This window comes from Podarcis cretensis, assembly GCF_951804945.1.
Source record: "Podarcis cretensis genome assembly, chromosome: 18".
Taxonomy (NCBI): domain Eukaryota; kingdom Metazoa; phylum Chordata; class Lepidosauria; order Squamata; family Lacertidae; genus Podarcis; species Podarcis cretensis.
Genome location: NC_137188.1, coordinates 8344920 through 8357457, shown reverse-complemented (window position 1 = coordinate 8357457; position 12538 = coordinate 8344920). Strand labels below are relative to the sequence as shown.

At 47.9% G+C, this 12538-nt stretch overlaps 1 protein-coding gene across 3 annotated transcripts in view; it reads right to left on the bottom strand.

Annotated features, from left to right (window-relative positions):
• Window positions 1-3964: 3964 nt before the first annotated feature.
• The window catches only part of ACSBG2 (acyl-CoA synthetase bubblegum family member 2), a 37276-nt gene continuing 28702 nt past the window's right edge, over window positions 3965-12538 (bottom strand). For all 3 annotated transcript variants that reach the window (XM_079960570.1, XM_079960571.1, XM_079960572.1), the window contains 3 exons: window positions 11560-11699; window positions 8045-8291; window positions 3965-5701 (listed from right to left, as the gene is read on the bottom strand). In XM_079960570.1, the coding sequence (XP_079816696.1) occupies window positions 5625-5701; window positions 8045-8291; window positions 11560-11699 (464 nt within the window). In that variant the 3' untranslated portion in view covers window positions 3965-5624. The remainder of the gene's footprint in view (window positions 5702-8044; window positions 8292-11559; window positions 11700-12538) is intronic.

Below are 12538 nucleotides of genomic sequence, written 5' to 3'. Positions count from 1 at the left end.
TTTCCTTGACCTCCTCACACCTCCCAATTTTGTATTCTAGTTCAAATCATTGTTTCAGCATATCCTTCCAACCTGATTTCCATTTAAGTAATTTAATTTAATATGTTAAATTTTAACGTCCTCTCTTTCGTCAAGTTTTTAATATGTGACATTTTAGTGTATTTTTCATCTCTGTTGGAAGCCGCCCAGAGTGGCTGGGGAAACCCAGCCAGATGGGCGGGGTACAAATAATAAATTATTATTATTATTATTATTATTATTATTATTATTATTATTCATCAACTCATTTTTACTTAATCCATTATATCATTTCTACCAAAACCACCTAACTTTCTTCTTCCAACATCTTTCTAACATTCCTTAATTTTACAATATTTTTGAAGATATACTTTAAATTTTTTCCAATCTTCTTCCACCGACTCTTCCCCTTGGTCCCGGATTCTGCCAGTCATCTCAGCCAATTCCATATAGTCCATCACTTCAGATCGTATAAATCTTTCGCCTCTTACCACGTCCCGCCCTCTCGAGGCCGCGCAGGGCCGCTAGCCTCCCGCGTGACATCGGCGCCCAGGCCCCGCCCACGCCTCCCGCGCCCCGCCCTCTCGAGGCCGCGGAGGGCGGAGCTATCCTGCTCCTCCCCCTCCCTTCTCTCCAGGCCTATCCTGGCGCTGATTGGGCAGCCGCGGCGGCCAATGGGAGCAGCGCTGCTCGGGGAGGAGGAGGAGGAACGGGGAGGGGCGGCGGGCTCCTGAGCGCGTGCAGAGCGCCTTTCGACCCCGCCGCCTGCCAACCGCTTCCACGCTATTTATTTCGTTTCCTTTTCTCCACCTACCCTCCCGTCCCTCCCAGGCTTTTTGCTTTGTTTTATTTCCTCCCCTGCTTTCCATGCCATTTATTTTATTATTTATTTATTTTTAAATTTTATTTAATTTTATTTATGTTTTAATTTTATTTTATTTTCCACCCTCCCCTACCTTCCATGCTACTTATTTTAATGCCTCTCCCACCCTCCCCTACCTTCCATGCTATTTATTTTATTTTATTATTTTATTTTATTTTATGTCCTCTACCACTTCCATGCTATTTATGCATTTTTGTTTTATTTCCTCTCCCGCCCTCTCCTACCTTCCATGCTACTTATTCATTTTATTTTATTTTTATATGCCTGTTGTCTTTGTCAATGGAGTTTTCTTGGCAGGGATACTGGGGTGGTTTGCCGGTTCCTGCTCCAGGTGGATCACGTTTGGTCAAAACTCTCCACTATGACCTGTCCATCTTGGGTGGCCCTGCACGGCATAGCTCATAGCTTCTCTGAGTTATTCAAGCCCCTTTGCCACGGCAAGGCAGTGATCCATGAAGGGGTGATCCATGAAGAAGTGCCTGGCGTGCTCTGGTCCATGGGATCACGAAGAGTCGGACACAACTAAACGACTAAACAACAATTTTATTTTAGTTCCCCTCCCACCCTCCCCCTACCTTCCATGCTTATTTATACATTTGTTTTATCTTATCTTTTTTTAAAATATTTTTTATTAAATTTTATTAAGTACAAAACAGAAAAAATATACAAAGAAATGAAGAAAGTACATGTAACCAAGGGAAAAATAGAAAACATTTTACCTCTTCTCATGCTTATAATTATTTACACCTCTATAAAGCAATTTTATCTTATCTTATGGCCTCTCCAACCCTCCCCTACCTTCCATGCTTTTTATTTTATTTTATTTTATTTCCTCTCCCACCTTCCCCTACCTTCCACGCTATTTATTTGTGTTATTTCCAGAATACTGAAAAAGGTAGCCCCACCTTGTGCCGGACAACCCACAATAAATGAGATACGCCCACAAAGGCCATTGGCTACAACAGCTATAGAGAAAGCCTCCACATTCAGAGGCACTCTACCCCTGAAGGCCATAGGTGAGGGGGAAGAATGCAAGGATAAAGGGGGAAAACCTGGAGTTTTATTGGACATTTGAAAGAGGGGCTTTAGGCAACGTATTTAATTTCCTGTACAGAGTCAAGGCATTGTGGGAATTAATATTGCAGCTGGGCCAAAGTGCATCAAGACCACAAAGCTGGAGGCTTGCGCATGAACAGGAAGGAAGGAAGGATGGATTAGTCAAGAGCGCAACTCGCTGAGCTGGCACGTAGCTTACGGGGCAGACATTGTCAGCTGCAGCAAAAACAAGACCCTTAAGTCCTCTAAAAAAACAGATCAATGCATTTATTATAGCTTAAGCTTTGCAAATCAGAGCATTCGCCTTTATCTGTGGCCCTGGAAATAATTGCATTAAATCATCCCATGCGCTCTGCCATGAGTAGGCAAACTAAAGTCCGGGGCCTAGATCCGGCCCAATCACTGTCTAAATCCAGCCCACGAACGGTCTAGGAATCAGCATGTTTTTACATGGGTAGACTGTCCTTTTATTTCAAATGCATCTCTGGGTTATTTGTGGGGCATAGGAATTCGTTCATATCCCCCCCCAAAAAATATAGTCCAGCCCCCTGCTGAAAAAGTTTGCTGACCCCTGCTCTTTGTGAATCAAGACTGCGGGACTGCATCCCTGCACCCCGGTTGAAAGCGAGGGAGTTGCTTTGTGTGTGAATGTCTGCCAGTGTGTGTTCGGTGGATATAAATTGGGATTTTTCTGTGTCTGTACTCACTGGTACACCCCGCGACGGGGTGAGCTCCCGTTGCTTGGTCCCTGCTCCTGCCCACCTAGCAGTTCGAAAGCACACCAGTGCAAGTAGATAAATAGGTACCGCTCCGGCGGGAAGAGAAACGGCGTTTCCGTGCGCTGCTCTGGTTCGCCAGAAGCTGCATAGTCATGCTGGCCACATGACCCAGAAGCTGTACTCCGGCTCCCTCGGCCAAAAAAGCGAGATGAGCGCCGCAACCCCAGAGTCGGCCACAACTGGACCTAACGATCAGGGGTCCCCTTACCTTTTCTCACTGGTACAAAGTAAAGTCTCCTCTTTTTCTTCCGCAAATGGCAGCCATTTTGCATTGGCACCCATAGTATTTTTCTCCATTCATTATAGACGAGCACCAAAACAACAACAGAAAGGACTTGAGCGATTTACTATGCATTTTTCGAAAGCAGCGCGCTTGGACATCTCTTGAAATGCCACCACCAAACCTGGCGAGAGGCAGGGGGAACGGACGGCAGTTCTCATCGATGTTTGGATGGGGTGACAGCTGCCGTTTCAAATCAAGGTGGTCATCTGAAACGACTTGGATACGACTTATGTTTGATTTTTGGCACAACGGGTCCGAATTGCGCCAATTTTGAACTCGGCAGAAGGGATCCTCATGGAATTTGTGTTGACGTTGATCCAGTGGCCGCCATCCTGAATCAAGATGGTGGACCAAAACATGTGCTTGGTGCAACTTTGACCAGTTCTTGGCATGACAGGCCCCAACTGTGCCAACATGTAGGCCTCTAAAGATATCCCCACACATTTTGACATCACCGCACCCATTTTAGGTCCAAACTGCGCCGAATTGGAGGATTCTGAAGGTGTGGTTTGCCCAGTTTGAAAACGATGGGTCGCAATTGTGTCGTTTTTGGATGTTTCCTAAGATATTGTTGCCCAAGTTGCCACAACGGCTCCCAAGATGGAGGCAGTGGTCTTTGTCCACGTTTGGATGCCATTTTGAATCAAGATGGCGGACCTAAACTTGACTTTGGCCCAGCTTGGTGCGGCAAGCTATTTGTGTTCTGCCCTGTAACATAGAAGTTCTCTGGTCGGCTTAAGGGAAGTGAAGCTATTTAAATAGCCAATTAAAACTCTCCATACCCACAATGCAGCAAACGTTTCATTTTTTTAAAAAAAGGCCCTGACAACTTAAGTCCAAGGTGTTTGCCTACAAAGAAGCAGTATCCTTTAAAAACGGAGAAGAAATACTAAGGAGCAGTATTATTTAGGAGGAGAATGAAAGGGGGAAAACAAAGGCCAAGACTTGAGATATTCGGAAATTTTATTAAACACTCATTCCAACAGGGCAGGAGAGGTGTACATAAACCTTGGCTCATAGCAAACATTGTCTTTTTTTGAGGGGGTACAAAAGGACCCTCTCCTGCCCCGATATTTTAACCCCAATACATTCAATTGCAAACATGATTTAACCACAACACCAAATACCCAGTGCCATTTACATTCCGGAAGTATTTTCTTTGGACATCCTCGCTTTACCCCTAAATACCTCCCTCTATCCCTGCACGGGCACAACTCTCTCTCTCTCTAAAAAAACAAAACAAAACCCAAACACCCTACAACAATACCCCCATAGGCTATTTCTCAACTCTGCAGCACACCAGAACATATTGTGTCTCTCCATGACAAGGTTTAACAGCTTCAGCATAAACAAGAGGCATTGGGGAGCAAATTATCTCCCAGAATTATTTTGCTGTGGGTAGGTCTTACATCTGTAGTCAAGGTAGCAAGGTACAGGCAAAAAGGAGAGGGGAGGAAAACTAAAATAACAGGAACCAGCCCCAGAAAGCTATGTTCTCCCAGCCTTGCAACGCTTGTGGCATGATTGAATGGGCACAACTTTCAGATAAGAGTTTTATAGTCCGTTCTTGCATGCCAGGGAGTCCCATGTGCTCATTTCCCCCAGAGGGCAAAAAGCATGTTCACAGACAAGGATTTTCCAACGTCCCACCATCTTCGAACTTTCCCTCGGTGGCACAGGAGGAACCGCTAAAATCTGGTTGCCAGGAGGACAGGGGAAACATTCGTAAGAGTCGCTGCTGCCTGTGTTTCTGCGAAAAAGGCTCCACGCAAACGGACGCTACAGCCGAGCCTCACCAAGTGAACAGACTCCAAAGTATAAATAAAATAATAATAATAATAATAAGTATCTTAGTGAGTGCACCGGATTTCCTTTTATCCACACGTGAAAGACATCTGTGGTTGTTTCTCGGTGGGTCGTGGGTCTCTGTGGGAGAGGGTGGGGGAAAGCTCACACAACTATAAAGTTGTGCCACTTTTCACCAACGAAGAAAGGAAGTCGGTTCAGTGGGGAGATGGTTTCACTGCAACTCCCGCCAGCCGCTTGCTAGAATAGAATTCTGTTTAGACCGTGGGGACAGGCGATGCTGCCATTATTTACACGCCTAAACCGCAGGGTTTCCCCCCCCCCTCCCTGCAAGGCACAGTTAGGGGACAAAAACCACACTTTCTGTACATTCAATTTCAAGAAAGGGTGAGGGTGGGTTGTGAAAGACACAGAGGTGGCAGAAAAGGCGAGGGACATTGCCCGGGTGCAAAGCCACAAGAGCAGGCTGGAGCCCTGTGCCAAAATGGGGTTCCAAAACCAAGCCCGGGGGGGGGGGGGGAGAGAGACAGAAAAGCAGCAAAAGCCACTGGTGTTTTGCAGCCGAAATACTTGGCTTTCGAAGGGGTGGGTGGGACAGGGAGCAACTGGCGAGGAGAGAAACCAAGCCGAATTTGGAGAGCTGCCTTTATTGAAACCTCGCTTCTCAATAAGGGTAGAGGAAAGAGGAGCGAGAGACGGTGGCGCTTCTCTTTCCATATGAAGACGGTCCGTGCAGCGAAGATTGGATAGAGGCAGGCCGGGTGGGTATGCAGTCCTCCGGCGATCGTTAGGTGCTCGTTTAGTCCGCGTAAAGCTGTTCTATTTGCTGTTTGTACATCTTGGCGACCACGGGCCTCTTTAGTTTCATCGTGGGGCCTGGAAACAAGAGAAAGAGTGTTAGGATATGTCCAGGAAGGCTGGAGAAAACACGAAGCTTCTCTGAACGAAGTCCAGGTTTGATTCCTGGCACCGTCTCCAAGGAGCTCCCTGGATAGCTCAGGTGGTTCAAATTGTTGCTGATAAGGCCAAGGTTGCAAAGGGACACGGATGGCACTGTGGGTTAAACCACAGAGCCTAGGACTTGCCGATCAGAAGGTCGGCGGTTCGAATCCCCGCAATGATGGGGTGAGCTCCCGTTGCTCGGTCCCTGCTCCTGCCAACCGAGCAGCTCAAAAGCACGTCAAACTGCAAGTAGATAAATAGGTACCGCTCCGGCGGGAAGGTAAACGGCGTTTCCGTGCGCTGCTCTGGTTCGCCAGAAGCGGCTTAGTCCTGCTGGCCACATGACCCGGAAGCTGTACGCTGGCTCCCTCGGCCATTAAAGCGAGATGAGCGCCGCAACCCCAGAGTCGTCCGCGACTGGACCTAACGGTCAGGGGTCCCTCTACCTTTTTTAAGGCCAAGGTTGCAGGTTCGATCCCCGGAAGGGACAAGCTTGTATATTTCTGGGGGTTGGACTGGATGATCCTGAGGGTCCCGTTTTAAAACCCTGGGCAGTGGCTGCTACTCAGTGCAGACCAGAGGCTGCCAACCCCCCTCCACCCAAAAAACTACTTGGAAATTTTGCCAATGCGTCTTGGCGGACCATTCCTTCATTTACCCATTGCAGAATTTTTAACCTTCTGTATGGTTTTTTCATAGTATCACGGCGCTGGAAGGGACCCCTAAGGGTTATCCAATCCAGCCCCTCGCAAAGCAAAATGGCAACTAAAAATTTATTTACGCATGCAACAGCAGCAGCCATGTGCAGAACTGGAAAGAAGAGAAAACACCAACAAAAGAAGAATGGATTTTAAAGCGAAAACTACAGAGAATAAATAAGAAACCAACACGACGGACTACGCATGGAAGAATGAAAGCCCCTTTTGGAATATCTGAAAAAACACCATAATCAGATGAAATCGTGAGCAGGAGTTGAAATAGTGATAACATATGAAATAAGAGGGATATTTCTTAGGGGAAATGTTTATAAGAAGGCAGGATGTAAATGGGATGGGAGGTAAAAAGTAATAAAGGTAAAGGACCCCTGGACAGTTAAGTCCAGTCAAAGGTGACTTTGGGGTTGCGGCGCTCATTTCGCTTGCAGGCCAAGGAAGCCGGCGTTTGTCCGCAGACAGCTTTCCGGGTCATGTGTCCAGCAGGACTAAACCGCTTCTGGCGCAACGGGACATCATGACGGAAACCAGAGTGCATGGAAATGCCGTTTACCTTCCTGCCACAGCAGTACCTATTTATCTACTTGCACTGGTGTGCTTTTGAACTACTCAGGGGTCAGCAAACTTTTTCAGCAGGGGGCCTGTCCACTGTCCCTCAGACCTTGTGGGGGGCTGGACTATTTTTTTTTGGGGGGGGGGGAATGAACAAATTCCTATGGCCCACAAATAACCCAAAGATGCATTTTCAATAAAAGCACACTTTCTACTCATGTAAAAACATCAGGCAGGCCCTACAAATAACCCAGAGGTGCATTTTAAATTAAAGGAGACATTCTACTCATGTAAAAACACGCAGATTCCCAGACCGTCTGCAGGCTGGATTTAGAAGACTACTGGACCGGATCCGGCCCCCAGGCCTTAGTTTGCCTACTCCTGTGCTAGGTTGGCAGGAGCTGGAACAGAGCAACGGGAGCTCACTCCGTTGCGGGGATTCGAACCGCCAACCTTCTGATTGGCAAGACCAAGAAGCTCGGTGGTTTAGACCACAGGGCCACCTGCATCAGGGATGGGAAGTAAGAACAGCCTGGAGTGCTGTTCTTAAGTTTAAAGAGAAACATACAGTGGTGCCTTGTAAGACGAAATTAATCCGTTCCGTGAGGCTCTTCGTCTAGCGGTTTTTTCGTCTTGCGAAGCAAGCCCATTGACAGCTTAGCGGATTAGCGCTATTAGCGGCTTTTAGTGGATCAGCTGATAAGCGGCTTATCAGAGGATCAGCTGATAAGCGGCTTAGGGCTTAGGAAAAGGGGGGAAAAGGGAAAAAACCCCGCAGGAACTCGCAAGACATTTTCATCTTGCGAAGCAAGCCCATAGGGAAATTCGTTTTGCGAAGCACCTCCAAAATGGAAAACCCTTTCGTCTAGCGGGTTTTCCGTCTTGCGAGGCGTTCGTCTTGCGGGGCACCACTGTATAACGAATTTGGAATCTGGAATACGTATGGTAAGATTTTAAAGTTCAATAAAAACACGACTACTGAAGGAAAAGGATACCAGCTTCACCCACTCACCCAGTTCTCCGCCTGCGATGGAGAAATCCTTGTCTAGAAGCATCCACTTTTGGATTTTCTGAGCGTTCGAAGTGGCTCGTTCGTTGACGGACGTGACCCCTTTCTGAATGGCGCTGTACACAGCCGGGTCTTTGCTGTTCACAATGTCGGATACTTTGGTGGCCTTGCTGCCCAGTTTATGGCAGAACTCGATGACTTGAGGCGTCAGTGCGTCTTCCGGCTCTCCGGTTTCTAGGTTCACCATGCACTGGAACGGGAGAATGCATAAGGAGTGGCACGGGAGCGTCAGCCAACACAGGAGGCCGCAACACGGACCAAGATCCTTCCACACATCTTTCCAACCCAAGCTCTATTGAATTACTGGACTGAAGAAGTTAGGGCCACATTCGCCCCATCTCAGAGGGAGAAGACAAGGGAGAAGAATGAGGAGGAGGAAAGAGTGACAGGGCTTTGGGAGAAAGGAGAGTCTGTGGCAGAGAGCAGTGCAGAAATCAGGCTGGAGGAAAGGGGAGCCAGGAGACAAGAGATGAAAGCCAGGCTGGCAAAGGAGCCAGGCGGTCTCCCCCTCCTGCTCCCTTCCCTGCTAGTCTCCCAGAACCAGAAGAGGTGTGAAGAGGGTGTAGTACAGACAGACACGCTGGCAGAATCTCAGATCGCTTGGGAAGGACCCAGGAGAAGCACAGCCAGTTGTGGGAAGACACAGTCCCTGCAACTTGTTAAGATTCCTGCTCTACGATTGCAGTCATGGGATTCTTGTCTATCACATGACGGTGTATGTTTTGACTACACAGAGTGGGAAGTGACGGAGACAGGATGTTTGTGTTCCTGTGTTCCGTGAAGTGGGACTCTTGTCCTTTGTTCTTTTTCTCTTTGTGGTGATGCTAGAGAGAGGGGGAGCCATGTTGCAGTGCTCCGTGTGTGTTTATATGTGAATAAAGTAGATTAGCCAAAATGCTGAGTTGCTGAGGTCTGTTACGCAAACTCTGCGGATCCCTAAGTGTGCCGGTGTCGGTTGGCATCGGTCGCTGTGATGTTCGGGCAGAAGAAAGCTTATGAACCTCCCAAACGATCGACCAGGAGGGAGAGAACATGCCAGTCGGGCATGTGTCTCTGTCAGGGTCCTACTCGAGTGTAGGCTGAACTCCTGACACAACTGCCTTGGGGAGGCGGGAAGCAAGATCTACAGGAAAGAGTTGCTGTGCTCTCTCTGTCTGTGCTGTGCTGAATAAAGAGTCAACTTCACGAACAGCTTGCTATAAGAATTTTAAGGTCTCAAATATGGACTATTCATAAATGCACACACATATCTAAATATATGAACCATGTGTCTGAAATAGTACAGGAGAGCCATCCTGAAGCCATTTCAACTCTCCCAGTGGCGTCAAATATTCCTTTGCAGAAAGGGAGGCAAACGGGGAATGTCTTCCCATTGCCTTTTTGCTTGCAAATCCTGTCTTAAAGGCGTATTTGTGTATGGATAGGGTGAGCCTGTGACCTGGACTCAGGAGCTAAAAAAAAATAAAAAATGGCCAGGCTGCCCAGGTAATGCCATCAGTGACCATTATCAGGTATCCTGGCAGACCGGATTTCTGCTGTAGACCGCCCCCTTCTGTGATGTATGTATGATGTGTGTGGGTTTTTTTGGGGGGGGTGGTCTTGGGCTACAGGGTGAGCAATTTCAAGAGTCTATATAAGGGCTTGCGCACCATTGTTCGGGGTTCTCCTCCCTCCTGCGTGTGGTGAGTGGGGACCCTGTTGCAACAGTTCCTTGAATAAAGATCAGGCTTACTAGCCGCTTTGCTTCTCAATATTCTCTGGTTGGCCTCTGTTATTTCCTCCTACTGATAGGGAATCCACTTGCAGACTCTATACGGGCTCCGGAATACCCCGTAAGGCAGACATGTCTGAAGTCAGTTTCGGGCGCCTAATCCGGCCCACCGGTCAGTTTAATCTGGCCCTTATAATAATAATAATAATTTATTATTTATACCCTCCCCATCTGGCTGAGTTTCCCCACCCACTCTAGGCGGCTCCCAATCAAGTATTAAACAGTACAGTGTTAAATATTAAAAACTTCCCTGAACAGGGCTGCCTTCAGATGTCTTTTAAAGATAGGATAGCTGCTTATTTCCTTCACATCTGAAGGGACGGTGTTCCACAGGGCGGGCGCCACCACCGAGAAGGCCCTCTGTCTGGTTCCCTGTAACCTCACTTCTCGCAGGGAGGGAACCGCCAGAAGGCCCTCGGCGCTGGATCTCAGCGTCCGGGCAGAACGATGGGGGTGGAGACGCTCCTTCAGGTATACAGGACTGAGGCTGTTTAGGGCTTTAAAGATCAACACTTTGAATTGTGCTCGGAAACGTACTGGGAGCCAATGCAGATCTCTCAGAACCGGTGTTATGTGGTCCCAGCGGCCACTCCCAGTCACCAGTCTAGCTGCCACATTCTGGATTAATTGCAGTTTCCGGGTCACCTTCAAAGTTTATTTCCTGGGTTAAAATCCTAAAAAAACACCTCAATAACTTCAATCCTAAAAAAAAGGTCAACTTTGGTCAGCCTTCCCGACCCTTCACTTCATCAGATCTGGCCCTCTTTGAAAAAAGTTTGGACACTACTGCGGAAAGGGAGCAGTTTTTTCTTATAACAAGCTTTGTGGCTGCCCTGCTCCCAATCACTGCCCTGACACGGAAACTCATGCCAAGATTGGGGAAGGAGACACCGACGATTGAAGAATGGAGGATGAAGTTAATGGACTATGCAGAACTAGATAAACTAACAGGAAGGATTCGAAACCGGCAGGACCAGAAATTCACGGAAGACTGGAGTAAATTTACGGACTATTTGAAAAGTATTTGTGAAAATCAGATGACGTTTGTAGGTTTGCAAGACGTTTTGTGAGGAGTATTATTGGAAGTATTGCAAAAATGGAGAAGGGGAAGGATGATTTGTTAAGAGATGTAAAGGCAATATAAAGTTAAGAAATGCATAAGAAGTGGTTAAAACGGTGGATCATCAGAGGTGCTGATGGAAGTCTAAAAAGATTGTATAAGTGATAAGTTTTGTGGTACATTTTATAATTTACCGTACTTTTTGCACCATAACACTCACTTTTTTCCTCCTAGAAAGTAAGGGGAAATGTCTGTGCGTGTTATGGAGCGAATGCCTGCGGGTGGCGGGGGGGATCTGCTGCGGTCGTGAGCAGAGGATCCATGGTTCCCCTTCCTTCCCTCCTCCGTGGTTACAAAGCATGGATCCACATGGATCCTCAGGATTTTTGCATTGGGCTACTCCAAACTCACTGTCAGATCACACGTCTGTGGCCACAGATTGAACCACAAAAAGCATATATCCACTATTTCGTTTAGAATATTTTCTTGTTTTCCTCCTCTAAAAACTAGGTGTGTGTTATGGTCTGGTGCGTGTTATAGAGCGAAAAATACGGTATATGTTAAAATCAATAAAAATTATTTTTTAAAAAAAGATTGGGGCAGGAGACAGGAAATAGCAGGATTTACCTTCAGAGTCATGAGCATCGCAAGGAATTTGGCCTTGTCCCCTATCAACATGACGTTGCTGAGGATGGGGACAGCCTCTTTGATGGCGTCCTCAATAGGGACTGGAGGAATGTTTTCGCCACCGGCTGTGATGATTAGCTCTGAAAGGAGACGACACAGCATAAGCCATCAGGAACCTAAACACACCTGAGCTACATTTCATAGTACAGTGGTACCTCGGGTTAAGTACTTACAGTGGTACCTCAGGTTACATACTGTCAGAGCTGCCTCTAGGTCCCAGCTCACAGAGGACCAACGCTAGGCTGTAGTTATGTACAAAAGTCTTTATTGAGGTTCAGTTTCCATTTCAAAGCCACAGCGTGCAGCCCTACGTCTTAAACCCTAGATCGGCGAAGTCCCATCTGAGTCTCCTCCCCTATGACACCAGTTTAAGATCCTAGCCCTGCTCCACCTTTTACGCTGCTCTCTCCTCCTCTGGGTCCTCCTGCCCGCTGGGGCATTGCCCTTTCTGGACTCTTCCGACGCTGAGTCGCTTAGCTCCTTCCCCTCCCTCCGGCGGGCTTTAGGACCCGGTTCCCAATCCTCATTCTCTGCTGTCCCGCACTCCTGTACATTTGAACTTGCCTCTCGCGCCAACCCAGTGACCTTTCTCCTAACCGTTACACTACTTCTGTCACTGCTTCCCTCTTCCGGGACACTGGCCGGATCTGACCTCCCCTCCGTTGTCTGACTCTCCGATGGAGGTGTGGTCAGCCCTGCCTTATCTTCTCTCCCTGGTGGGGAATGCACTGGCCCCGATCCTTGGGACTCTTCCCCCCCACTCTGCTCTGGTGGGGAAGCTGGTCCTGATTTCCAACTACTGCTCTGGGAGTCCCTGCTGCCCCCTTGCTCCTGGGACGTTCCCCTTGGGAACCCCCTACCCCTGGCCACTGGCGCCCCCTTCTGTGAATCTTCCGATTCGCTGGAGAGGCTCATGGAA